The following is a 27,732-nucleotide window of genomic DNA, read 5'->3' as shown; positions in this document are numbered from 1 at the left end:
TGCGGAGCGGCTGGGCCCGTGAGACATGGCCGCCGAGCCTGCGCGTCCGGGGCCTGTGCTCCGCAACGGGAGAGGCCACAACAGTAAGAGGCCCGCGTAAAACAAACAAACAAACAAAATAAAGCACGTGGATGAATAGTGAAATCTAATGGATTTAAGGGGGAGAGTGAGGGTACAGCAAAGGCCTGGCTTGGGAGAACCTGAGGGGTTGATACTTGATTTTCTGGAAGGCCTGTTAATGAAATTCTTTAAAAAGTGAAATTTCTTGAAAGTCTAGGGAGTAGGCTGAATCTCCCGGAATGGAAAGCAGGGTAGGGATGTTCTGCATATTCTGTTCTGGACTAGAGAGGACTTAATACTGCAGAAGGGAAGGAGACAATACGGGTACATGAGAACAGAAACCCGCAAGCAATCTGGTCATTGTCAGAAAGTGTCAGACTCACAGTCTGGGACCCCCGCCCCTGTCTTTTAGCTAGCAAACGTTAGAACAACTAGATAGAGAGTGAAGATTGTGCGTTATGCTCCCCTTGGTTGAATAAATCTGTTGGGCTTATTGTTTCCTTTTTCTTGGTCCTGTGAACAGATATTGCCAGTGAATTCAAAGAGCAGTTACAGACACTGATACCATATGTATTAAACCCAGCTAACTTAATGGAAAAGGAGATCAACGGCTCGAAAGTCACCTGTCGGGGGCTATTGGAATATTTTAAGGTAAATGTGGGTTTTTATTATTAAAATGTTTGACTTTTGGTTAAACTGATCTAGGTTATAAACTAACTTGGTTTCAATATTTTAAAGCCTGGGGGAAAATTTGAAGGGGGAGATGGTGAGAGGCGTTTTGAGAGACTCCAGTGTCCTCCCAGGAGTGGGCCACTGGGTGGCAGTATCGGTCTAAGAACCAAATGGATGTTGTTTGCACTCTCTTAGAGGAGTAATTACTGTGGCTAAAGGAAGATTGTTCCTCAAGGAAGATGGTGTGGACAGGAGGTGGTTAGGAAGTTGCTGTGAGTAGGAGGAGACGGCACCTAGATGTGACACGACTACCTCAAGGCGGATGGTCACTCTGCCCACAGGTAGTGGTGAGGCCAGTGTGCATGGGGAGCCTGGTGGGAGTCCTAGACTTGTGCTGCTTTGAGAATATTTTCAGTTAACTAAAGAATGCTAACATGCACTCAAAGGTGTGCTGTGTTTTTGCTAATTCCTGGGTGTTGATCTAGGTCTTTAGGAAAATGCAACTGTATGGTCACTGTTTGTAAAAATCAAAGTCCAGTTAAATATGACAGAATGGCATTTTTCATAATTGTTTTTATGTTTATATTCTAAGGCATATATTAAAATTTACCAAGGAGAAGATCTGCCTCACCCCAAATCCATGCTTCAGGTAAGCAGTTCTTTGGCATCCTAAATGATATCCTTTGATTACTTGAATTGACCCGTATACAGTAAGCAGAGTCCTTTAAGAAGAGAATGCTGTTGGTCCCCCCCCTTTTCATTATGCTGAGGTCCATTCATGTTTAGCACATTTTCCAGCAGTGTGACTCCCTTCCAGTTTTCTTGTCTGTATTCATGCTGGTGAAGTTAGAACAGAATGGCTTCTTGCTGGGCCTGGTCTTCCCCCAAAACATACTGTGGAAAACAGGTTAAACATACCCAGTTCTGTTAGACAAATCATTTTCCTGTTACCTGTTGTCTCTTTTCATAGAACATGTCCGACGTATCTAAATATTTCCTGTTTACTAATCAGGTTTTTAATTTGCAAATAGTTTTATTTCCAACATTTTGATGTTTCCAAGATGTCATTTTGTTAAAACATATAATTTCTGACTTTCATGTGCTGAGGATAAGGCCATTTATTGCCAAATCTTTATTTATTTATTTTTTTCTTTATTTCTTTTTTTATTTTTATTTATTTATTTACTTTTGGCTGCATTGGGTCTTCATTGCTGTGTGCGGGCTTTCTCTAGTTGCGGTGAGCAGGGGCTACTCTTCGTTGCGGTGCACGGGCTCCTCTTTGCAGTGGCTTCTCTTGTTGTGCAGCACGGGCTCTAGGCGCATGGGCTTCAGTAGTTGTGGTGCGTGGGCTCAGTAGTTGTGGCTCACGGGCTCTAGAGTGCAGGCTCAGTAGTTGTGGCACATAGGCTTAGTTGCTCTGTGGCATGTGGGATCTTCCCGCAACAGGGATCAAACCTGTGTCCCTGCAGTGGCAGGTGGATTCTTAACCACTGCGCCACCAGGGAAGCCCCGAATGTTTATTTCTTTAGTAGGATAACATTTTCACAAAGGGAGCTAGAGATTGGGATTGATGTTGTAAAGATAAATTTTTCCTCTTCTTTTCTGAGTTGCATCTATTTTTTAACACATAAAATCGAAGCAAAGGAAATACTTTCAGAGGTTTAATTTTATGCTAAAGATTATGTATGAGAACATTTTTTGGCAGAAAATTTGGCAGAAAAGGTATATTTTAATTCATAAATTGGGCTATATGGAAAGCTGAAAAACAGAAGAATAATAAAGAAGGGGGAATGGGGAATAGGGTGAGAGAAAATTTTTACTTGGTTATTTGTGGAAGAACATTAAAAGAGAAAGGATTTATGGTTTGTGCTTTCATTTCTTAAAAGGCCACTGCTGAAGCCAACAACTTAGCAGCTGCAGCCTCTGCCAAGGACATTTACTATAACAGCATGGAAGAGGTAGGTTGCCGGGCAGTCGTCTTATTCTGAAACACCTATAACTGGGCATGCTGCTGACTTCAGAAGTCCAAACGTGATCCCGTTTAGTGTATCTTATGATGATGAGGCAACATTCAGGTCTTCCTGCTTATTGGGGCCTTTTAATTATGGCCCTTTCTAAGCAAGGCTTTTTTACAGTGTCACAGCTCTCACTAATCAATATCACCCTGGTTACTAAGTGTGCTTTTCTGAGGAATTGAAACCAGACCTCTGTTGGTCTTGGTCATCATTTTAAAGTTAATTTCTAATATCTTAAAATATTCTAAGCTTTTCAGTGTTTTCACTTGTTTTATTTGGCATTTGTTTTTGAAGGGTTCTTCACCCTTCACATTGTGTCTTTATTCTTTTTAGGTTTCTGGGGGAGACAAACCTTATTTGTCTCCAGACATTCTAGAGGAGAAGCACTGTGAATTCAAAGAACTTGCTCTGGACCATTTTAAGAAGACAAAAAAGATGGGTGGGAAGGATTTTAGCCTTCGTTACCAGCAGGAGCTGGAGGAGGAGATCAAGGGACTGTATGAGAACTTCTGCAAGCACAATGGTAGCAAGAATGTCTTCAGCACCTTCCGAACCCCTGCAGTGCTCTTCACAGGCATTGTGGCTTTGTACATAGCCTCAGGCCTCACTGGCGTTATTGGTCTTGAGGTGGTGGCCCAGCTGTTCAACTGTATGGTTGGCCTGCTGTTAATAGCGCTTCTCACCTGGGGGTACATCCGGTACTCTGGTCAGTATCGTGAGCTGGGCGGTGCTATCGATTCTGGTGCAGCGTATGTATTAGAGCAGGTAAGTGGTGCCAGCTGAGCAGGCTGACGGTTGATAAAGGACAGATATTTGTGCTTTGATTGTAAAATGTCTTCGTTTGGAAGAGTTCAATAGTGAAAGAAGGCATGAGAAACTTACCCTGGCCATTTTTTTTTTTTTTTCTAATAGGCCTTACGTTTTATTATCCTTCTTTAGGATATTAATGTTTATTTGTAATATTTTGTTTCCACGCTTAAAAACTGCTCTTTAGTGCAAAAAAATTTCCAACGTACATATGTTGTGTTCTTCATGGGAAACTTTTAACTGCGTGTTCATCAGACATAATTCCTGTGTGAGTCTCTCCCCCATCCAAGGTTAGTTTGCCTCACTGAAAGTCACAAGCTTTGAAAAATATGAACCTTAACAAACTGTTCTATTTTGAGACCTACTAAAGGATGGCGTGTCTTTCACTTAAATCATTCAGTAAGCCAGTGGCTTTTGACATTGACATGATCTCTAGGTTTATAGATCCTTGAGACTCAGCTTTCTCTTTCTGAGTAGCAGGAACATATCAGTTAAGTTAGAAGCTTGTGGTAAAGCCAGGAGAGCTGCCCACCCCATTCCAGTAAGGTAGCAAAGGCTCAGCTGATGGACTCTCTGGGGAGTTAGCAGCTGCCACAGGCTCCCCGACCCCTGCATTTTCATTCCCTTATTTTCTATAATAACATAGTAACAATGTAGACAGAGATTTTCGAAAGTTTGTCTCCAATGGCTTACTCTTTTGATGCTGTGCTGTATTTTATTAACTGACATGTTGAATAAATGGACTTTTGCAGGCCACTTCTCACATTGGTAATTCCACTCAGGCTGTTGTGAGGGATGCAGTTGTTGGGAGACCATCCTTGGATAAAAAAGTTCAGTAGCATCTTAACAAGAGGATCCAACAAGACCCCGGCCAGCCCCTTCTGATTTCTGGACTTCTGCCACGGCCACAGGTCCAGGTGCCAAGGAACGCAGACCTGGGACCATCTGGAAAGAGCTGAAACACAGCACTAATAAATGAACAGACCTTTCCTGTGGTTTCAAATTCTTAAACACACTTCCATTTCTCTTGGAAACATTTCTTTTCCTTGCTGGTATAGATCCAAGCCTATGTCTGTCTTCTTATTACTCTCTGCTTTGTGCACTTTATGGGGAAAAAGCTAAAAGAAAAAATGGAAATGCGGTTTTGTCCTTTATGTGCCATTTAGTGCCTTTTAAGGTTGAATCCATGCTTTTGAGGACATAATAGGGAGGGGATTGAGGATAACCACATGAAAGATGCTGTTTTGGTGAATTATCAGTTCTTTTGTACCTTAGTCTTTTGAAAAGGATTTTTTTTTTAAAGTTTACAAAACTTGCAAAAGCTTCAGAACTAAAGACTGACTAAAAATGATGCCATTACACTTTTAAAGTCTTATAATATTAGAGAATTGTTTTTGCCACATAGTATGGAAAAATTATATCGTATTTAACTCTACCGTACACTGAAATTTAAGATCTGTTTCCTGACAGGCTGGCAGTTTTGTTAGAACATACTCTTTTTTTTTTGCCTTCATTCATTCCTATAGCTTCTTTCTAGAAAAGAGACAAATATGCCTTGAGAAACCAGAGCAGCTTGTAATAAAAGGAATGAGCTTTCATACTTTAAGAAGAAAGCTTGAGTTTAAATGAACCATGTGACCTCTGATAAGTCATTTGAACTTGTGCCTTGGTCAGATTCACTGATTGTAGGTTTATATACATATATGTATTATACATAACTCACACACAATTGTCATTTGAGAGTTTTTGTTTTTTAGAGTTCTGTATGAAAACAGAACTTTATCAAGGATTAGAGGAAAGACATTTACCAAACATAACTGCCTTTAACTGGCATCCTGTTTCATGTGGTTTAGCAGTAAATCAGGTCTTTATCCACAATGTTTATTTGCATTCTCCTATTCACTGTCTAATGTTTTTAATAATGGAGCTAAAACTGTCAGTTTTATTGAATCATCCTTTTAACTTTATACATGACTAGTCTGGTAGCTTTAAAATAGCTTTGGCTTAGTAAGGACCAAAGTCCCACCCAAATATGGACACATAATATCTAGAAGTATCTAAGAATTCTTCATTTACCTTGATCATATGATAAAAAACTTTATCAGTTGCCTTTTCCTTTGGTTTTATAATGGTGAATTGTTGTGGATTTTAAAACTTCATAAAACTTGCCTGCAGGTATTTATATAAACATTCAGGTATGTGAGCCTTAATTCTTAAGATAATTTAACTTTTGCTGTGGGAGGTAGGGAGGTTTAGGCAAATTCTAAGGGTAAATTCTTTATACGTGAAGTATGAATGGAAGGTAGAAAAAGTCTCTTCTAGCATGTAATCTCTGTCAAAGAATATTTCTCTTGACTGTTTTAACACTTTACCACTCAAGTATTTTTACAAGTTCTGAATTAATTCCAAGTGTTTTATGTATTTTTTCATATTTACATACCATGTTGCCCTGAAGCTCTTGCTGTTTTATTCAGCTGTGGTTAAATTCTAGAAGAATTCCCGCTTGTCCTAAAAGCTGTTTACTTGCATATCAGTGATACTTAGCTTTATTATCAATAAATTAAAAACTTAGTTTTGAAATTTTGGTGCATTTTCAGGTGGCCTCTCATCTTCCTGAAGGTTGATACTTATTTGCTAAAGGCCTTACAGATGTTGAGATACTTAGCTTTTAATGCATTTGTATAAGCACATTTATAGATTTCAGAAAAATTGTCTAGAATTATCCTACTTTTAATGGTGAGAAAGGATGCTGTGTTTAAATTTTATTTTAATACTAAAATATTAGATTTTTTAAAATAAAAAATATATGATGTATGATTTAATGAAATCTTAGAATTTAGTTACTGTTTAAATCCACCATTTCTGTTTTGATCCTAAAGGAATAACTTTGTTTAATTACCCTGGGGAACCCTTATTTTTTTGTCTTTATCAGTTAACTTATTCTTCCTCTGGAAATTGTTTATAATATTTTCTCAGTGAGGATTTTTATGGTTTCCTTTGGCCTCTTTTTTTTTTTTTAACAGAAAATTGATGATTTTATGTCAGCTTTTCCAATAAAAGGTACATTCTCATTGCTGGCTATAAATTGTCTTGGGGAGGTTTATAACCAGGTTGAAAAGAATGTCTTTTACCCCTTACCTTCCCTCAGCCGTTAGTTTGTGGGTCAGGGACATTACTTAGGACTAAGTTTTTGCTTGGTGTTTGTTGCTCTGCCACTCCTGCCTTTCCATGCAAGCATTTTTAATTTGCACATTCCTAACAGAATATGGGGCACATTCCTATTAACATATAAAAAAGGTTTTCAGAATTTTCTATGAAAATACTTCATTTTAGGAGAGGTTAAATATTGTTAATTTTTTTGTTTTCTTAATACTTCCAGTTAGCTTCTAAGTAAAAATAATAGAATCAAAATTTTGATTGTTTCACTGAGGTGTGTAGACAAAATGAGGGAAAACTCTCATGTATGGTGATAAAACATCCGTAAAGTCATAACCTTATTTTAGCAGTATACCAAGAGATCTGTTTTCCCGCAGAGGTTTATATAGTAACAGCTACTTCATACTTGGTAGAGTTGCCTATGAGTATTGTTTTTGTTTTACCTGGTTTTTCTTTTTTTTTTCTCTTTCATGAAGTAAAATGCTTTATGCGAACAAACAGACAAACTGCCTTGTACTGGCAGTGCGTTTCTTTAACAGGTCATACCCAGCGTTCCACCTGGCTTATGAAAATGGTGTCTTGGATAGGGTGAGTTTGGATGAGTGTGTATGTATGTTTGAGTTACAGAGAAATTAAGTAGTTGATATTAAGTCCAGGCAAAAGCGATTTAAAAAGTTTTATTTTTCCCTAGAGTATTTTTTTAAAAATAATGTAAACTTACATGGACATCTGCATAGAGCTATTGAAATGTAATTTAGGATTATTTAGGATGGCTGCCATCTAAGGTCGCAAACATGGGCTGCATCATTCTGGCTTACCTTTAGATCCAACAAAATTTTAGTCAAGAATAAGGGCATGATGAAGACAAGCTTCAGTTCCTAAAACACAAACTGTTTGTGTAGGTGGTGTTTTAAAATGACATTCAAAAGCCCATTTGTAAGAGACCATTTTGCATTTGAATCGTTTTCCTTCTGTTAAGTCCTGTTGTACCTATGTTTTGGATAGTGGTTCTCCTCTACCTTGAAGTGCATAAAACTTACCCCTGGGAGGCATATTTAAAGAAATTCAAATTCACAGCTTTATACCCAGGGATTGCCTCAGTGTGTCTGGGTCTGGGTTGTGGCCCTGGAATCACCACTTTTAAAAACAGCATCACAGGTGGTTCAGAGACCACAGCGAGAGAGACTGCTTGGAGGGATGGGAAAGTGCAATTCAGTATTGTCTGGAGGCAAGTGGATGGCTTTTGCCTGAGGTTCAGAATAGGTGGTCTACTGCCAGATACAATCACTGAGAGTTTACAGTGTTCAGAGTAATAAGGATGCCTTTAGTCTAGAGGATTACCTAAACTCTGTGAAAATGTTTTTCTAAATTAGGAAGTCCTAGTGCCTTCTCTGAGAGATAATGTACAAGTATCCTATTTACTACCGGGTGTAATTAGGATTAAAAAAAAACTATTTTGAAAGTTGTTTTTCTTTAAAAAAAACAAAGTTCAGCACTGTGACTTTGAACCTCTAAATCTTTTATGCACAGAAAACGTTAAGCCTAAGTAAAAATGAACAAAAAGGAAGGAGAAGATCATAACTGTGAAAATTAGCCACAAAATAGCCCTTACCAGGGACTTTCAAGATAGATGTAAGGGCAGAAAGATTTTAGAAGAAATTTTTCTTCCTGGGAAAGGCATTTCAGGTGCCAGAACTAAGATTTAAATGTAGTGTTTTATGACCAAGGGAAGGCGGCATTTGATTCCCAAAGTTTCCAATTTTGATGAATAAATGCTATCATGGACTTAAGCCTTAAAGGAGTTAATATTAATTTTGAGCATATATAGAATTTCCTTTCTGATTTCTTTTTCTTCAAAAAAAAATGTTCAAAGCACTTTCTTTCTCCTAGACCCTTTTTGAATGGCTTTAAAATTTAATATACTTTTTAAAAAGTGCAATGGATTAGATTATGCTATTAGTATATTAAAAGCTTGTTTCTGTTTCTTAGTTTTAAGGTCATTTAATGGAATAAAGATCACAGCACCATGTTACTTGTGTTTCTCTGTTCTTTCACATGGGAGGATCTGTGAAGTACATTTGGGCTTGGCAAAGCAAATAGGATCTCTAAGGGGATGAAAACTTGGGTCAAAGGCGCAGTGGTCCTGCGGTTTGAGTGAGTCAGCTTTCTCTGTCCTGCAAAACAATACTGAACTAGTATCTTACTAGCATAATGCTGGAGCAAGCTGTGCTGTTGGAGGTATTGGGTAAAATGGAGCTAACTGGTTAATGGTTCCTTGTTGGGAGTGGGGTGAGGTAAAGAAAGCTCTACTGAAAGCTTTCCCTTTCACTGACGACCTTGGAGGCAGTGGGGAAGTTGATTTGAACTTCTCAAATATTGACTAATCACTTTACATACCCAATTTAGCCCTACAATAAAAAGATTTATTTCCTAGTTTGAAACATACACTGGGTGGGGTCAGTAGCCTCCATCCCTCCATCCATCCATCCATCCCTGATCGTACGAGGCTGGGTGTTGCACTGAGTTCATCTCAGTTTAGTAGGGAAGGGGCAAACTCACAAGTAGATGAGATACGAAGAGTATGGGGAGTGATGATTCCTCCATCAGCGTAGGCTGGCTGGAAGGAAGGACCAGGGTGGGAAAAGTGGTCGTGGGGGGGGAGACGTCAAGCAAACTGTGGCTTGTCTTTGGTGCATTGGCATTGTTGCCTTTGATGACCGTAAACAGTTTGCCAAAGATAAGTCCAACTCTAACTAGCTTAATAACTAAAAAAATAGAGTTGTAACTATGAAAAAGTTTCTTATAATTGGCTGTCTAGAAGTTAAGCTAGCATGAGGCCCTGGAAGAACTCAAATGTCAACAGGACTATTATCTCCTGTATGCAGTGGCTGCATTATTTGCTCTTGCAGATAGATCTCCATGCTGCCGGGGAGGGCAGGAACACATGGCTCCAGGCTTATATCATCTCTTTTAAGTCCCCAGAGGAAAGAGGCTTTTTGACCCACTGCCTATTCAAAAATGTGTATTTATGTATATATATATATATATATATATACACACACACACACACACACCTCCATCCTAGAGAAAGATTCTGACTGGTCTCTGGCTTGGGTCATATGCTCCTTCCAGGGCCACTGCCTAACCTGAGGGCTGGGGCATGATAGCCAGCCATATGTAGGTCACATGTGTCCCTACTCGGGGTGATGGGGGTACTGTGATTGGCGGCTCCACCAGAACTACATGGAGTCACCAGATGAGAGACTGCTGGACAAAAACGAATGTCCACTGCAGTTTTCAGTTCCCCAGACTGGCCATTTCACAAGCTAGTGGAATGAGAGCCTGCAACATCTCGGGAATGTGCTTTTAAGGGGAAATAGACGTGGTGATGCGCATTTATGCAGTGGAAGCTCCTCAGGGCCTCTCGAGGGGTTTATTCTCACCTCTTCAGTAGGGTTTGAGGGGTTGCAGAGATAGGCAATTCACAAGGAAGTTATACTTCACTTTCCTTTCACAAAAGCCTGATTTTTCCAGCCAGGACGAACTGTCAAAATTGGTATATTCACAAAGCCTGCCCAGAGTGGCCTGGATACACGTAAAAAGCCTGCATTCGCTTGGCCGACGGAGCACCTTTCCCCTGAGGGGTGCTCCAGGTTTGAGCTGCTGTTAAGCGTCAGAGCCCTCATGTTATCGTGAAATGCTCCCGCTGTGGATTCTGCTCCCTTAGATGCGGTTTGCTGCCCACTCTTCCTACCCCCTCCCTTTCCTCTTGGCCTGGCCTTGATACTCGTACCCACCCCCCACCTGCTCAGGATCCCACAGGGTCTCTTAGGCCTGCTCGGCATTTAGCCTTGTGCCGCTTCCTCCCGCTTCCTCAGTTACTTCTTCCTCAGAGGCAGCACGACAGTGGATCTCATGGAGGAGGAGAACCATCAGAAGGCAGAGAATGGAGAGATTGCAAATAATCAAAAAGTAATATTTTCCACCTGTCACAAGAAGAGTAACGGGGCTACACAGCTGGTTGCAGAAAAGACTGGAGGCTTCGTAGGCAGATAGCAGTTTGATCCTGGCTGTTTTGATCTTGGCTCTCCACCCAAATCGTTGTTTTGGACTTGGAATGGGGCTTAAGGGCAGACTATCTTGCTGGGGATGGTGGTGGCATCACATGGTATCTTCTCTTGGGGGTTTTCTTACACAGCTCCACTTTTGAGAGCTGTGTGAAAGGTCAAAATCACTTCCTTGACATCCCCGCCCCTCAGTGTTCTTTTTATTTTGTTTTTCCTGGCAGAGCAACAGGAAAAAAAAAAAAAAAAAAAGGGGGAGGAAGGAAGGAAGGAAGAATAAGAAAGTAAAGGAAGTGACATCTGGGCAATACTGAAAGCAGAGAGTAAGAAGAGGCAGAATCTGTGGTTTCCTCAAAGCTGAACCTTTCCATCCCAGGTTTGACTGCCTTCCAGGTAGTCTCTTGCTCCATACACATAACAGCTTGTTGAGTGAGTAGTAATACACATAAAGCTCTGGTGTTTATTTTCAGCGCCTCTTGCCGGGAAGCTGGTGAGGAACGTGATGTTGATGAGCACGTTCCTTCTTGCTGTTAACAACAGCCAACGGGTCCCGAGTAAGAACTTGCCCCGTGCCAGACATCGGGCTCCCACTTTATAAGCTTCATTTCATCTGCTGCTTTCCCTTTGGGGAATGTATTTTTTTATATTATCTTTTTTTTTTTTTTATAAATTTACTTATTCATTTATTTATTTTTGGCTGTGTTGGGTCTTCGTTTCTGTGCGAGGGCTTTCTCTAGTTGTGGCGAGCGGGGGCCACTCTTCATCGCGGTGCGCGGGCCTCTCACTGTCGCGGCCTCTCTTGCTGCGGGGCACAGGCTCCAGACGCACAGAGCTCAGTATTTGTGGCTCACGGGCCCAGTTGCTCCGTGGCATGTGGGATCTTCCCAGACCAGGGCTCGAACCCGTGTCCCCTGCATTGGCAGGCAGATTCTCAACCACTGCGCCACCAGGGAAACCCTATATTATCTTATATATTGTACAATATCGTCACCACTCCACTGGCAGATGAACAAACAGGCTGAGAGAGGGAAGGGTGCCCTGGACCCTGTAGGTAGCCAGGGACAGAATTTGGCCCACGCGTCCTGATTCCAAGCTCAGTGCCGGCGGGACGGAGCAGGAAAATAGAGATGAAGAGGAGCTGCTTCTACCCTTTAGGAGTCACAGACCACTGCACAGGAAGGGCCTGTCTTTGGTCACTCGTTCACTCATTGATTCATTGATCCATTCATTCATTCATGGAATACCTGCTGTGTACCAGGTGGGTGCCAGGTTTTGGGGATATCTAATGGCTTAAGACCCAATAGTTAAAAGTGCTTTCTCTCTGGTATGCCCTCGCCTTTAAATGGCTTTAAAGCTTAATATACAGTAGTCCCCCCTTTTCCTAGGGGCATACGTTCCAAGGCCCCCAGCAGATGTCTGAAACCGTAGGAAGTACGCAGCCGTTAAGATAGTACCTGCTTATCCACAGTGTTGTCTCCTTGTTTGTTACCCAGCGGACTGCAGAAAAAGAAACCGCGGATAACGGGGGCCTATTGTAGTTTTAAACTACAGTATAAGCCCACTGGAGTGGAGGAAAAGAGCAGATTGATGACACTCCAGTGTGATGTGTATACAAGATCTTAAGTTGAGCGGGCCGCAGCGCGTGCGTAGCCGAGGTGAGGAGGCGGTGGCCCTGCGCTGGGTTCTGGAGGCGCCTCCGCGCAGGGGAGGGTGTGCTGAGAGGCTTCGGGGTGAGCGGGGAGCGTCCTGGTATGTCTGGTATGTCTGCCCCAGAGGCTGGAGCAGGCTGTCACTGTCGCCGGGGCAGGGAGCTCTGCGAGGCTCTAATTAGTCAGTCTCACGGGGAGGGGCCAGTTGACCTCACGCTGGCCTGGACTCTGCGGCCATTTAGCCGGTTCCCTTTTCAGTGGAGGCCGCGCTGCATTCCAAGTCCTCGAGGTGGGGGGAGCGGTACTTCCCGGAACTTGAGGAAGGGTGAGACGCTTGCGGGGGCTCTCAGGTGTTACAGGCTGTGGTGGGGGATGGAGAGCTTGGGTGAGGCGGGAGTAAACAAGTTAGGGAGCCGCTGAGGGCAGCGGCCGGGGACGGAGGGCCCGGCGCGAGGGCGGCCCCGCTGACTCTCTGGGGGCGCAGCGCGCCCTGGTAGGTGACACGGCTCGCGCTCCCCGCCGCTGCGCCGCCCGGCTCTCCGGTATCAGGTGTACCTCCCTGGCCCCTGCAAGGGATTCATCCGTTCACGGCCAAGTGCAGGGGCAGGGAGGGGGCCGGCGAGGAATTCGCAGGGAGTGAGCCCGTTGTTCTCGGAGGGGTTAGAGACCAACCGGGCACGGTCTCCCCCGCCAGAAGCCACAGTCCCCTGGGGTCTTGGGGACTCTGTTTCCTGCTACTGACAATGAATCCCTGCTCTCCCGCTGCCTCAGGCGTTTACTCAGCTGATAAAGCCAACTCCAGCGTGAAATTGAGGGCCTCCATTACCGAAGGAGATGCGCGCGCCCGTGGTAAGTTGAGGGGGGGCGAGTGGGCTGGGAGTGGGGGCCGTGTTTCGGTGGGTCTGAGTCATCACTTAGGAGAGAGAGGGTCCTTGAGGATGTGGCCTCCAGATGTGGATGCCCCACTGGCCGGTGGGCATCAGGTGTGAGATGCGCGTCGGTGGGTATCCGTTGGAGTTGTCTCAGTGTGAGTACCTGCGTGGGCGGGTTGGGAGGCCGCCCTGCCTGAAACAGGCCCCCAGGAGCGGGGAGGCAGCAAGGAGAGATTTGCCCCGCCAAGGTCCTGTGCTGCCTTCCCGAGTCAGACCAGAACACCTGGGTGGGCTCCTGGGGCTGAGTGTCTGGGGCTGCACCTGCTGCCCCCCGAGCCTGGGTCTGACAACAGGTGATTCTTCCGGCCTCAGCTGATGCACCTCATGACCAGCCCTGCCAGCAAGTTCCCAACTCTCACTTTTCCTATGGTTCAGAAATCATAAAGGTGCTTAGCAAATGCTTCCTTTCAGCCTAGCTGGACCTGCTCCAGAGAGGTTCTGAGCCCGGCTTTTGAGGTAGACTCGCCCCGGGACCGTGTTCCTGCTGAGCACCTAGCTGTGGCACTTTGACCAAGTTTCAAATCAACTCTCTTCCCCAGAGTGAGGATTATACGACTTAATACTTATGAAGTGCTCAGAACAGTGCTTCACACACGTATTATGTGCTCAACTGTAATTCATTGTTATTATGATTATGATTTAATCCATGTAAAGGGCTTAGCACAGTGCCTGGTATTAGGGTGTACCTGGAATATTTGATGTCTGGAGTGGTCATTTGAAAACATCCTCTCCTTTATCTAGCAACATTATTTTCAGTAATAATCATGAAATGAATAGTAATAATGGCCAGAAAAGAAACACAGTCAAGTTTCTTCTGTTGAGCTTTGTATATGAAATCATGCCAGTGAAAATATAAAAACTGAAAAATAAAGTAGGTGTTATAGAGAAAAATAGAAGTAATGGGTTAATAGCTTTTAATTGCATTAGTGTATTTTTGAAGAAAACGTATTCTTACATATAGGTTGGTCACAGTAGTGAATAATAATGCCATTACAGTTTCTGTTTTGGAACTTTAGTTTCTGAAAAGTTGTCCTTGGCTTTGACAAAATTGATCTTCTTTGTATATTCATGTTCAACACTCAGTAGAGCTAGATTTGCCCATCTATCTTCATTCACAGTTGAAGAACACTTTTTAAGTTTATTTATTAAAAATTTTTTTTATTGAAGTATAGTTGATTCACAATGTTGTGTTACTTTTTGCTGTACAGCAAAGTGAATCAGTTATACATATACATATATCCACTGTTTAGATTCTTTTCCCATATAGGTCATTACAGAGTATTGAGTAGAGTTCCCTGTGCTACACAGTAGGTCCTTATTAGTTATCTATTTTATATATAGTAGTGTGTATATGTCGAGAAGACACTTTTTATTAATTTTAATTTCAAAAGCTTCTCTCATATGAAACAACAGATATACAAATTGGAAAAACCTTAAACATTAGGATAAGTTTGTCAGAAATTCATAAAAATCCCATTTCATAATAAATTGGAGAAATTGCAACGCTGCCTATGTCTTAAAAAAATTAATTCTAGTGGCTTCTATGTTTTATTTATTTTTGCTGATCTCTAGATATCGCTCTCTCTCTTTTTTTTTTGGCCACACCACATGGCTTATGGGATCTTAGTTCCCAGACCAGGGATTGGACTGGGTCCTCGGCAGTGCGAGTGTGGAGTCCCAATCCCTGGACCACCAGGGATTCCTGATTTTTTTTTAAATTTATTTTATTGGAGTATAGTTGACTACAATGTGTGAATTTCTGCTGTACAGCACAGTGATTCAGTTATACACATATATACATTCTTTTTCATATTCTTTTCCATTATAGTTGATCACAGGATATTGAATATAGTTCCCTGTGCTATACAGTAGGACGTTTGTTGTTTATCCATTCTAGTGGCTTTGTTTTTATTTTGATTTTTTATTATTAGTTTTTAAAACATTTATTTATTTATTTGGCTATGCCGGGTCTTAGTTGCCACGTGCGGGATCTAGTTCCCTGACCAGGGGTCTAACCCGGTCCCCCTGCATTGGGAGCATGGAGTCTTAACCCTGGACCAGCAGGGAAGTCCTCATTCTAGTGGCTTTTAAATATATCCACATTTAAAACATTTTCACTGAAACATATTCACCAGAAAATTCATTGTAAGTTTTTATCTTATTTGGCAAAATTCTCCCCAGTTTTTCTTCTTTGGCAAAAATCAGAGAAAATGGCCGAATGATGGTAAACTTTGACATTTATTTAATCCATTGCTTTAGAATGAGAGTCTAGTTCTTGGTGAAGTTGATCCAGACTTTCAAACACTTCTCTTTCAAACACTTTTCTTCTGGCACTGGGAGAGCAGACTCTTGTCTTCTGTTTAAACACAGGAAAATGTAGGATCACAGGGGTTGGTGGCCCAAACTGTGCTGAAAGTGAACTTGAACCATTCCGAGCCATTCAGAACTTACTGTTGGAACAGACACATGTAGCTGAGTCTGTGTATGTTGGGGGTTGACTGCATAGCTGGGTGTTCTCTGATTAAACTTCCATGTAGAAGACTGAAAGAATAAGAAATGAAAGTGTGCTAATTTAAAGCTCACATATATATATATTTTTTAAAATAAATTTATTTACTTATTTATTTATGGCTGCGTTGGGTCTTTGTTGCTGCGCGTGGCTTTCTCTAATTGCGTTGAGTGGGGGCTACTCTTTGCTGCGGTGCGCGGGCTTCTCATTGCGGTGGCTTCTCTTGTTGCAGAGCACGGGCTCTAGGTGTGCGGGCTTCAGTAGTTGTGGCACATGGGCTCAGTAGTTGCGGCATGCGGACTTCAGTAGTTGTGGCTCGGAGGCTCTAGAGCGCAGTCTCAGTAGTTGTGGCACACGGGCTTAGTTGCTCTGCGGTATGTGGGATCTTCCTGGACCAGGGCTTGAACCCGTGTCCCCTGCATCGGCAGATGGATTCTTAACCACTGCGCCACCAGGGAAGTCCCTATATTATTAACTCTCAACAGGAGGTGCATGAGTTAGAACTTAGACCAATATCACTGATATTGTTTAAAAGTGTTGGCACACGGTGATAATAAACAGCAGACTGATTTTTGGTGTGTCTTATCATGGTTTTAAAATTCTCTATGGACAACTCTCCCCTATTTGTCTGCACCCAGAGGATTCGGCTCTCACTTTCCCACTCTGGGTGTGCCACTGCCTGGCTCTTAGGGCTTGACAAATGTTAGTTGTTGTTAAAGCAGCTGCCTGGACCTCCCTGGGACCGAGAGGCTGTGTGTCTACCATATGGGCCCACGTTTCTCCAAGCCCTTTAGTCCAGCCCTGAGCCCTCCTGGTCAGGGCCAGCGCTGACCATTTCCCTCCCCTCTGTGTTCTAAATTTACTTAGAATTCGTGGGCCAGGAGCTTTGCCTTCCCTTCTCCACCCACCCTGCCCTTAAACCTGTGGCTTGTTGAGCAGCGGCTGCTGGGGACGTGGAGCTCCAAAGGGCATCTGAGGCTCCAGATATGCAGAAATCGATGGGCCTGCTCTGGTCTCTGACTCCAGACTCGCTTATTGACTTCTTTATGACCCTCTAGGTTTGCCTGATGATCTGACAGATCTCTGTGGGGCTAGTTAAGGTGCAAAAGGGAGGGGGCGGGGCCAGAGGCTGGGAGGGGCTTGAGGAGGAAGCAGTGTGTCCCTCTTGCCCACAGACCTCTGCTGAGAATGTTGTATGTGCCTGGCTGGTTGCTCAGTCCAGCTGGAGAGCTGGGCAGGGAAACTAATCATTCCTTCCCAGGGGCTCAGCCCAACAATTATTGTCATCGGATAAATGGGGCTGCGGCTGATAAACGCTCTCTGCCCTGGAGTCTGGGGGAGGCACTGAGGAGGTGGAGACGTGAGGGATGTGTAGGAATTTGCCAGTGGACAGTCAGGGGCATTGCAGGACTAGAGCACAGTGATGTGGAGGCAAAGCTCACCATGGGGGTGCTGAGCAGATGTCAGTAGCTTCGTGTGAATTACTGGGTGAAAAGAACTGGGCCTTTGGATTCAGGAAGACCTTCAGGATTCAGTGTAATCCTGGCATTGCTTCTCAGGGAGTTCTCTTGGGCCAGTTACTTCCTACATCTGAGCTGTTTTCTGGTCAGTGAAATGGGCTGCTGTAAGGATTCCCGGTAACCTGTGAAAACCCCGAGGAGTGCATGGTGACAGCGGTGGTGGTTCCCACATGAGTTCAGGGGCAGTCCTAGTTCCCGTGGGGTGAGGTTCAACATGTAGAACAGGTCTGAGGCTTGGAGGTCAAGAGCCTGGGAGGGCGAATGAGTTTTGCCTCATTTTTCCAGGATACACATGACCTTTGGGTTGCTGTGGCTGGACCTGGTACCCACTGGAGCTGCCACTGTCCCTCTCCCGGAGGCTGGCAAGGGAAGAGGTGATGTGTCAGCCTAACCCCTCCTCTACCTTCTCACTGGGCCCGAGGCTGGGGAGTCTGCCCCCCACCTCGAGTTCCCCGGACCCACCCAGCCTGGGGCACAGGGTCTCAACCCTCTAATAAGCGTTAAGGGGTTTTGCAGCTTTTCACCCCCATTATCTCACTTATTCCTCACACAGACTCTGCTGGATGGATCTTAATGGCACTGTTTTACCAGAGAACCTCAGAGAGGTTAAATGATTCTTGAAGGTCACACAGCAATAGAGCAGAGGGGCCTCACTTGCAGGTGGCCTGGGCCCTGCTTCTGACAACGCAGCCTCAGATAGACAGGATTGATGGTGGGCTCCTCAGGGGTTTCTTTTCTTTTTAAAGGCTTGGCATCAAAACTCCCAACTCTGTGCTGGAAAAGTCCCTTTTCAGCACCCTCCCTGGACTTCCGGTTTTTGAATTACATGCTTGTAGATGTTTTCCCCAGAGTATCAGAAATGAAGTGGGTGAGTTGAGGGATTTCCACATTCACCAGAGCGTGTGATTTGGGAACAAGGAGAACTTGCTCTCAGGCTGGGTTTCACATCCTCCATAGTGTCTCCAGCTACTCCTGGAGCTGCCTCTGACCTTCCCAAATCCAAAATAATAAAAGCACCCCCAAGAACAGTGGCAGCAGAAACTGTTTACCTGTGTGCCAGGTAGTATTTGCTGAGTGCTTTATAGGTACTAATTTATTTGATCCTCAGGACAGCCTCATGAATCAGGTGCTATAATTATCCTCATCTTAGAGCTGAGGAAACTGAGGCTGGGCAAAGTTGGGTAACGTGCCCAAGGCTATCCAGCTAGTAAGTAGCAGAGCCAGAATTTGAACCCAGGCTGTCTGGCTTCAGAGCCCACGGCTGTAATCAGTATGCAGTTTCTGAAAACCAAATGCATCCTAATTTAAATGCAGAGCAGTAATGCTCATTAGCCTACTTTCTGTATTTTTTGTATGCCTGAAATATTTCATTAAAATAAAAAAATTGCAAACTTCTGATGAGGAGGCTGAATGGAGCTGAGTGTAGGCGGATTGGAATGCTTCCTTAGCGGCCTTGAATGAAAGAAAAACATTCTAGGGACTTCCCTCGTGGTCCAGTGGGTAGGACTCCATGCTCCCAGTGCAGGGGTTGGGGTTTGATCCCTGGTCAGGGAACTAGATCCCACATGCATGCCACAACTAAGAGTCCACATGCTGAAACTAAGGAGTCTGCATTGCCACAACGAAGATCCCATGTGCCGCAACTAAGTCCCGGCACAGCCAAAATAAATACATAAATAAATAGTTAAAAAAATAAATAAGTAAAATTAACTAAAAATATAGGTACCCCATTCAAAGTAAAATTAACAAAAAATAAAGAAAAACATTATTTTTGTTTTGTTTCAACCCTTGGGTTGAAAATTCTTCTGGAAGTGCCCTTACTTTTCCATCTGGTCCTGTCCAGTGCCCACAGCGGAGGGTCTCACACTGGATCAGAGTTGCAGGAGTGAATGTGGATTAACATGCAGGGGCAGATGGTGAAATCTGCCAGAAGGCTGGCAGATTTTCCTTGTGGTGGGGATCAGGCTGTGGTTCAAGTTCCTGCTTTGCTACTTTCGGGCTGACCTAAGTGACCTCATTCCCTTAGTGTCAGTTTCCCCACCTGCAAAGCGAGGTATGACTGCCCCTCTCTGCCTAACCCGTCTCTCCTGTGGTTCTCTGGGCTGCACAGTAGAATCACCTGGAAGCTTACAAAACTGCCAGGCCTGGGTTCCACCCCAGGGATCCTGCTTCTGACCCAACCGCAAGATCACCCCGAGGCGCCCACACCGCTGTGCTTTTGCTCCTGTCTGCCCCGTCTCCATATTTCCCCTTTCCGGCCGCTTCCTCCCCATTGCCTCCTCTGACTGCAGGAGAGTGTGAGGGTTAAGAGTGAAGGATTTCAAAGCACCGAGCTGATCTCCCTGTGCTATGCGGCTGCTTCCCACTAGCTAGCTATTTTACATTTGGTAGTGTATGTATGTCCATGCCACTCTCTCACTTCGTCCCAGCTTACCCTTCCCCCTCCCTGTGTCCTAAAGTCCATTCTCTACGTCTGGGTCTTTATTCCTGTCCTGCCCTTAGGTTCTTCAGAAACATTTTTTTTTTAGATTCCATATATATGGGAAAAAAAAGAGTGAAGGATTTGGGGGAATTCCCTGGTGGTCCAGTGGTTAAGACTCTGCGCTTCCACTGCAGGGGGCACGAGTTGGATCCCAGGTGGGGGAACTTACATCCCACATGCCACGAGGTGTGGCCAAACAAAACAAAAACCAAAAGTGCAGGGTTTGGGTTTGAATTCTGTGTCTACCATGTACATGCTCCCTGTCATCTTTCAAGACTTCAGCAAAATCTCAGCTGCTGCCTTTTCTAGGAGGAGGTCCTCTCCTAGTCTCTCTTATACCCATTTCAGCCGGCTTTTGCCTCCAGCTCCCAATAGGAGCTGTTCTCCTAAAGATCGACAGTGACCCTCACCCCAGACCCCTCTTCTGACCTCCAGACTCATGCATGCAGCTGCCTCCCTGCCTCTCCAGGTGGCTACCTGGTGGCTATTTCAACCGAGCGTGCCCTCCGTGTCTGCAGCCTGCCCATTCAGCCTCCCTGAAACCTTGAAGTCACGTTTAACGCCTCTCTCCTTCACACCTTACCTCATTGCAACAGCAAATCCTGTTGGCTCTGCCTTCAAAGAAATCCAGAATGCATTACTTCTCATCCCCTGCTCCCTCCATCTCGTCTGAGCCATCAACTTCTCTCTCCATCCTCCATCCTCCCCTCTTCCACTCCCCACTCCACTCCAGCCACGCTGGCCTCCGGGCTGTTCCTCTAACATACTACTACCCGGGGCCTTTGCTCAGGCTGTCGCCTCGGCCTGGGTCTTCTCAACATCTGCAGGGCCCACTCTCTGCCTTCCCTGACCCCCTTTTACTATTGCAATCCCCTCCCCCTTCCCATCCCACTCCAACCCCTTAACCCTGCCCTACCTTTTCTTTCTTTCTTTTTGTTTTTATTTGGTATCTCTTCTACTATTCTGGATGATTTACTCATTTACTAAGGCTTTAAAGAAATTAAAAAAAATTCTGTCTCTCTCCTTGGTGAACAAAATACCTGATACCTGACTCCGTGAAGTCAGGTATCTCGGCCTTTGTTCACAGGCGTGGCCCAGGTGCCCGGCTCTGTGAACATCTGTAGAATGAATGAGCAAATGAAAGAGTTCCTTGACCCTCTCAGGCAGAGGTGGGTATCCCCAGTGTGAAGGGATTCTCAAGGAGTGTCGTTGACCAGTTACACCGTTTCCCTGGGGCGGGGGAGGGCGTTTGTTAAGGGCAGGGTGATTCTGCACGCATGCCAGCAACCTCCCCTCCTGTAATTTGTGCGGAGTAGGTGGACATATTTGTGATACAGCCACTTCAGTAGCCTAACAGTAGATGTAGGGGGTGGGGTATACAGATGTTTACTGAAAAATGCTTTCAATTTTGAACATTTGGAAATTCAAACTAATGTTTGAAACATTTTCATAACAGTGTTGCGAAGCAGGTTATAAACTTTCCTGCTCGTTGCAGAAAAGCTGGAAAATGCAGAAAAGTAGAAGGAAGCAACATAATCACAATAACCACGCTTAGCCCCAGCCCCTGGCGGGAATCTCGGGTAGGATGCTGGTGTGCATCCTTCTAGTTTTTTGTTGTGTGTATTTATTTTGTTACATAATAGTAATTGTACGGATCACCCCAGATTGAACACACTGATGTTTGTCAAGCCTTACGTCGTTTTCTGATTCTAAAACAAATATATATGTATTTACACATTTGGAAAACTAGAACAGAATTAAAAAGAAAATTAATACCCCAAGTTTCACCACCTAGTAATAAACACTGTTTATGTTTTGGTGTGTTTCCACAGTTTTCAAAAAAACATGCGTTGGTTATCTTTTTTGAACAAAGTTTAAAAAAAATACCATTTCGTGTAAAGCTTTTTAAATTTTTACTTCAAAAAAATTGAGTTATCGTTGACTGTAAAGCTTTTTTACTTACCATTATATTATAGACATTTCTTGTCCTTAGGTATTCTTTTAAAATATAACTTTTAAAACATAACTGTATATTAGTATATAATTATGGCAATATTTAATCTTTTTTGTAGGATATTTAGGTATCTAATTTTTTGCCATTAGATGTGACTTTGTGACATCTTTTATAGGCATTTCAGATTATTTCCTTAAGATCTGGTCTATAAATAGAAATTGGGTCAAAGGATATGAATATTTTTAAGGTTAGTGATACAGATTGCCAAATTGACCTTTAGAAAAGTTGTATTTATTTATACTCCTAACAGCAGTGACTGAGGGTGCCTGCTTACCTGCATCTTTTCCTATATTTAGTATTATAATCTTCCCCCAAACCAGTTTTTAATTTAATTGGATTACTAGTGAGATAGAATGTGTTTTCTTGTATTAGTGGTAATATGTATTTCTCCTTTTAAAATTATTTATTATACCCTTTCTCCACTGTATTCTATTTTGGTGTTTACTTTTTGTTTTTTTTGGTGGTACGCGGGCGTCTCACTGCTGTGGCCTCTCCCGTTGCGGAGCACAGGCTCCGGACGCGCAGGCTCAGCCGCCATAGCTCACGGGCCCAGCCGCTCCGTGGTATGTGGGATCTTCCCGGACCGGGGCACGAACCCGTGTCCCCTGCATCATCAGGTGGACTCTCAACCACTGCGCCACCAGGGAAGCCCGGTGTTTACATTTTTTATTGATTCATAAAAACTCTTTATGTATTAAAGCTGTCATTTTCTTCCAGTTGGTCGTGGTAGTTTGTGGTGTGTTTTCAATGCACAGAATGTTCTGGTCTGGCTCTTTTGGTTATAAGTAACCAGCAGCCCACTTAAGCTAACTCAAGTGAAAAAAGTTTATTCTAAGGACACATGTGGAGCGGTAAGGGGATTCTCTTGAAAATCTAAGTATAGGAGCTGTGTTAAGGCTGGGCCTCCCAGGGGATGGGAGGCAGTCCAGGATCACGGTGATTCCAGGCACTCAGCAGCTGGAGTTGGTGCATCTCTCCTCTGGTGCTCCGCCACTGGTGTGACTCAGCTAGCGGTTCCTGATATGCCTGCTTCCTTCTCTCCCACTGTCAACAGGGGTCTTCTACTTGGTCAGAGTGGGTGTGAGAACTCCAGCCCTTGGTTTGGCCTGTGGTTCACTGGAGTCTCCCTTGCCTCCTCTTTGTCATGACTTTTCAATTTTAGCCCCTCTGCCAAAAGCTATTTTCTTTTTCATTACTTGGTTCAGATTTTTGAGAGAGAGAGAGAGAGAAAATTTGGTTGGCCCAGGTCCACTTATGGAGGATCATTCGTTGGTGACCTGCTTGGGAACCGTGCCTTTTTCTAGTCCAGCTGATGGAGGCTAGGATGAAGTGGTCACATGGTATAAAACATGGCTGCCTGGGCAGTCGGGATTGTGGGTGGTCATTTTCTCTTAAAAGGGAGTATGAATGTAACAGGCAATGATAGAAACTTTTAATAAGAACTGTAACATTTTTCAATTGTAAAAACTCTCCATCTTTTACTTTATGCCTTGTTCTTTGGACTTTATCTTTAGAATTTCTTCCTCTATTCTAAGATCTGAAACATATCCATCTGTATAATTTTAAATTGTATTTTATGCTTTTATGTGTTACATTTAAGTGTTAATGATTTTTAAGCACCATTAACATGGTAATATTTACAGGCTCCAGATGGGAGATGGTTTCAAGAGGTTTTGCTGACAGATAACATCCACCTTTTTCAATTAAAAAACTGCACGTTCATCAATAAGAAGGATGTTTTCCCATCTAAAACTCTTTTAATAGAAGTTTTTATTATAAAAATAAAAGTTTTTATTATAAAAAAGTTTTTATTGTAAAAATTATAATGTTATATTATAAAAATAATAAAAGTTTTTATTATAAGAAAATAACATAGCAAAATATAAAAGTCTCTGAATCCCAACCCCCACTGTACATAGTACACAACAGTTTGGTGTATTGTCCTCAGCTCATCCATAGTGTATAATACATTTTGCATGTGAATGTATAACAATGTTTTTTAAACAAAAATGGGATAATGTTTTCCAACTTACTTGTTTTGATTATTTCTATGTCTGCTTACGTAAATCCAACTTGTTCTCTCTATTGGCTGTTTGTACATATAAATATAACATAATTAATTTAGTTGGTCCTTATTAATGGTTGTTTAGGTGGTTTTTCCAGTGTGAATTGCAGAGGCCAGATATTGTTCTCCATTTGCTTGCTTAGGAAAATGGCTGTGACACAGCTCTTTGTAAACTGTGCTTTTGTGGAGAGAATAAAGACTTTTTGTTCTGAAATCCTGTGGGCGCAGAGTCTCAGCTTTGCCACTGTCATTGGCTGTGTTGTGTGGGAGAGCCATGGTTACTGTGCTCTGGAGAGTTTCTGGCTTCCTGCTGGCTCTCCTTGTTCCTGGGGGAAGAACCACCTGACAACAGGGTACAGCTAGGTTTCTGGGACTGGGGATGAAGCTGAGTGAGAGAGGGATCACTGTTGATCCAAACTGAAGGGCCAGAGAGTGAATATTTTACTATCTCTGGCCTCTGTTGCAACTACTCTACTGCTGTAGAGAGAAAGCAGCCTCGGCCACAAGGTAAATGATGGGGGTGGCTTTGTGCCAATAAAACTTTATAGATACTGAAGTTTGAGTTTCATGTGTCACAAAATATTCTTCTTCTTTTGACTTTTCCCCCAACCACTGAAAAATGTAAAGATCATTCTTTGCCTGCATACAAAAATAAGCAGAGGCACAAATTTGGCCCAAGGACTTTGTTCTCATATTTCTAATTTTATAACATGCTTTCTTGAGTTCTTAATTTTGATTCAGCTCAGTTGGCTGTGTGTATCATTAAGCAGTTGTTTCTCCAATTAGAGTTTAGTGAAAGGGTGTGAATTATTTATGTCCCTGTTCATGGCACCCTGTCCTCACTGGTCCCTGCAAGACCCCTTGTCTTCTTTTTTTTTTTTTTTTTATTAAGTTCCCTTTTATCATCCTTCCTCTCCCTCTCCATCTTCCCAATGGCTAGGTAGCATCCTAATATATTTAATATGTATTCTTTAGATTCTTCTGTTGTCGTTTTAAAAATTGTTTTTTTGGGTATGTTTCTGGTAAGACATGTATTATTGGTTTGTGTGTGGGTATCTTTAATACGTATAAGTGGTATTTTGCGGAGCTCAATCTCATTTTTTCACTCAGCACTGTATCTGAAAGATTATCCACATGGTCATGTGAACATCGAGTCCTTGCTTCTAACTAGTGCACAGGGCTCCGTGGGGGAGTCCAGCACCTTTCACTTCGTTTTTAAAAAGAAGTTTCCTTGAGTGATGTCATGTTTTAAGCTAGTGCGTATTTGGAAATATGTGCCTTTTGCCATTACAAGGGACAGGCAATATGACTGAGTATTAAAAAAAAAAATCACAGCTTTTTTGCTTTCAAATTGTGGATATCCATTTTTTTTAAGTTAAAATTTTTTATTTATTTAAACAATTAGTGTTTTTAAAAGTTACGGTCTAATTTACCCTTTCAGCGTTCAGTTCGATGAGTTCTGATAAACATGGACAACTGAGTAACCATTCACCACCATCAAACAGAGAACAGTACAGAAAATTTAATTGCTCTGAAATTTCCTCATTCCCCTTTCTTGTCATCCCCTCTCCTGACTCCTAGCCCCTGACAATCACTGATTACTTTTCTGTCCTATGGTGATGCCTATTCTGGAATGACGTGTAATGGAATCACACAGTACTTAGATTATTGGTATGGCTTCTTTCACTTAGCATCAGTATTTAGTGTTATAAAGTCTGAGTTTCTTTGTAGATATTTTTGTCACTGTGTGTGTGTGTGTGTGTGTGTATGTGTGTATATATTTACTTATTTATTTATTTTTGCAAGCATGTTTCTCTGTATATCAATAGCTTTCATTGATATCTGTCTGGAACACAGTGAGCCCCTGAGCTCCTTGGGTCTGTGTACCTACTGGCTGCTTATTACTTGACGTCATATTCCTGATGTCCCAACTGTCTCCTTTTCTAATCAGTATCCTCCCTGAGGGCTGGGTCTCAGCCTTGCTTTTGTGTCCTGGCTTATTCATGGAAATGTCCAGTTAAATCGCCCTTTGGGGGTCCTTGAAGACCCCATAACTCTCACCAAACAATTAATATATACTTTTTCTTTTATTCTGGAAAACAAATGGGATTCATCAATTGTGACCATTGTCCAGTGTTCTGAAAGCTTCCCAGTAAGGTCTGGGCGCCTTCTTCTGGGAAGATAAATTATAATCACTGCAATAAGACAATATGATTTATCTGTAAAATTCCTGTGAAAAGATTTTTTTCCTACCACGTGGGATGTTTGTTTGCAGTTTTATTGTTTCTATAAGTAGAAATGAACTGTCATTGACCCTACTTCCTAGCCATTATAGAGTTGTGATTGGCTCTTCCACTGCCCATCATTTTTATCCCAGGGGAGGCCATACGAGGGGGGAGTCCATGCTCCCCCCTCATCTTTGATGGAATCTCTCAGTCAGGCCCACAGAGTTTGGCGATGGGACGTGGGCAAACTCCTATGGGTCTGTCCCCTAAGAGCAAGCAGGTGAGCGGGAAAGGACAGAGGGCTGGAACGACCACCGATGGGCTCTGTCTCCAGGTGTTCTAAAGAGATTTAAGGTTGGTTTGGACCACGGAAGCTCATCAGCCCTGATCCTGGCCCAGGTCGGAGTGTCCCCACCCGCAGTACTTAGCCCAGTGTCTGGCATTGGGACCTCAATAGGTTGAATGAAAGTGTTCTTGAACCTCCCCAGGTTTTCTCAGGCTCTGGGCTGCTGTGCTCCCCTAACAGGGCGGGGCTCTGAGGAGCATTTCAGCATCCTTCCCACCTTCCCCTGCACACACGCACACACCCTCACTCCCACGCACTCTCACTGTGATATAATGAGAAATGGATATTTAGTCTTGGCCCCGGGTTCCTGCCACAGAGCTCCTAAAATCCAAGTAATTTCCTGAGCAGTAGAGGTGAGAGGAATGTCTTTCGTCATTCATAATGAGCCCCTTTCAACCGACCAGGTGATCAGAGGGCTGGAGGTTGCATTAATCACCAATGGCCAATGATTTAATCCATCGTGCCTACATAACGAAGCCTCCATAAAACCCCTAACCCAGGCTGTTGGTGAAAGCACGGGGGTGCTGGAGAGCGCTGGTCCCCAGAGGGGTAATGGAAGCTCCGTGCCCCTCCCACCACAGCTTGCCCTCTGCATCTCTGGCTCTTCCTGTGTTGTATATTTTCTAGTAACTGGAAATCTAGCAAGTCAGCTGTTTTCTTGAGTTCTATGAACTGTTCCAGCAAAGTCCTGAACCCAAGGAGGGGGCTGTGGGAGCCCTCAGTTCACAGCCGGTTGTTCACAGCACAGCAACAACCTGCAGCTTGCAGTTGGCGTCTAAAGTGTGTGGGGCCTCAGTCTTCTGGGACTAAGCCTGTGGGTCTGTGCGAACTCCGGGCCGTTAGTGTCAGAACTGAGGTAAACTGTGGGTGCCCAGTCAGTGCATCGAGGATTGAATCGCTTAGTGTGGAAAACCCACACATCCAGTGTCAGAAGGACCGGTGTGAGCACAGTGCAGAGGAGAGTTTTCCTTTGCTTGTCATACACACACACACACACACACCCCAACACGCACACACACTGACACACACACATACACCCTCTTATCCTTGGGATGAGCAGCCAGGGGGACATTGCTGCCAGAGGTTGACACCAGTTCTCTGCCAGGCCCCGGGCCAGGTCGCGGAGTGTCTGTGTGACACCCCCCAATTTGACCCCCCTGGAAGAGTCTCCAGATGCACAGCTCTAATCAAATAACCTGTGGTGTTGCCTGACGGT

General features: G+C 43.6%; 2 protein-coding genes across 7 annotated transcripts in view; both read left to right on the top strand.

Moving 5' to 3' along the window:
* ATL3 (atlastin GTPase 3) overlaps positions 1-8,742 on the top strand; it is a 50,949-nt gene extending 42,207 nt beyond the window's left edge. For all 4 annotated transcript variants that reach the window (XM_027090000.1, XM_027090001.1, XM_027090002.1 and 1 more), the window contains exons 9-13: positions 584-711; positions 1,325-1,381; positions 2,619-2,690; positions 3,081-3,512; positions 4,307-8,742. In XM_027090000.1, the coding sequence (XP_026945801.1) occupies positions 584-711; positions 1,325-1,381; positions 2,619-2,690; positions 3,081-3,512; positions 4,307-4,393 (776 nt within the window). In that variant the 3' untranslated portion in view covers positions 4,394-8,742. The remainder of the gene's footprint in view (positions 1-583; positions 712-1,324; positions 1,382-2,618; positions 2,691-3,080; positions 3,513-4,306) is intronic.
* A 3,751-nt stretch (positions 8,743-12,493) lies between these two features.
* The window catches only part of LOC113611267 (HRAS-like suppressor 3), a 30,356-nt gene continuing 15,117 nt past the window's right edge, over positions 12,494-27,732 (top strand). Inside the window, exons 1-2 of one of the 3 annotated variants that reach the window (XM_027089994.1) lie at positions 12,494-12,532; positions 13,195-13,272. In XM_027089994.1, coding sequence (XP_026945795.1) covers positions 13,258-13,272 — 15 coding nt within the window. In that variant the 5' untranslated portion in view covers positions 12,494-12,532; positions 13,195-13,257. Of the gene's footprint in view, positions 12,533-12,620; positions 12,749-13,194; positions 13,273-27,732 lie in introns of those variants that run through there. The other 2 variants (XM_027089995.1, XM_027089993.1) reach the window with 2 other exon arrangements.

Source organism: Aethalodelphis obliquidens, unplaced genomic scaffold (assembly GCF_003676395.1).
Source record: "Aethalodelphis obliquidens isolate GAN/ISIS:26980383/991018 unplaced genomic scaffold, ASM367639v1 scaffold69, whole genome shotgun sequence".
NCBI lineage: Eukaryota > Metazoa > Chordata > Mammalia > Artiodactyla > Delphinidae > Aethalodelphis > Aethalodelphis obliquidens.
Note: the sequence above shows the minus strand (reverse complement) of the source record. Positions and strands in the feature narration are given on the sequence as shown.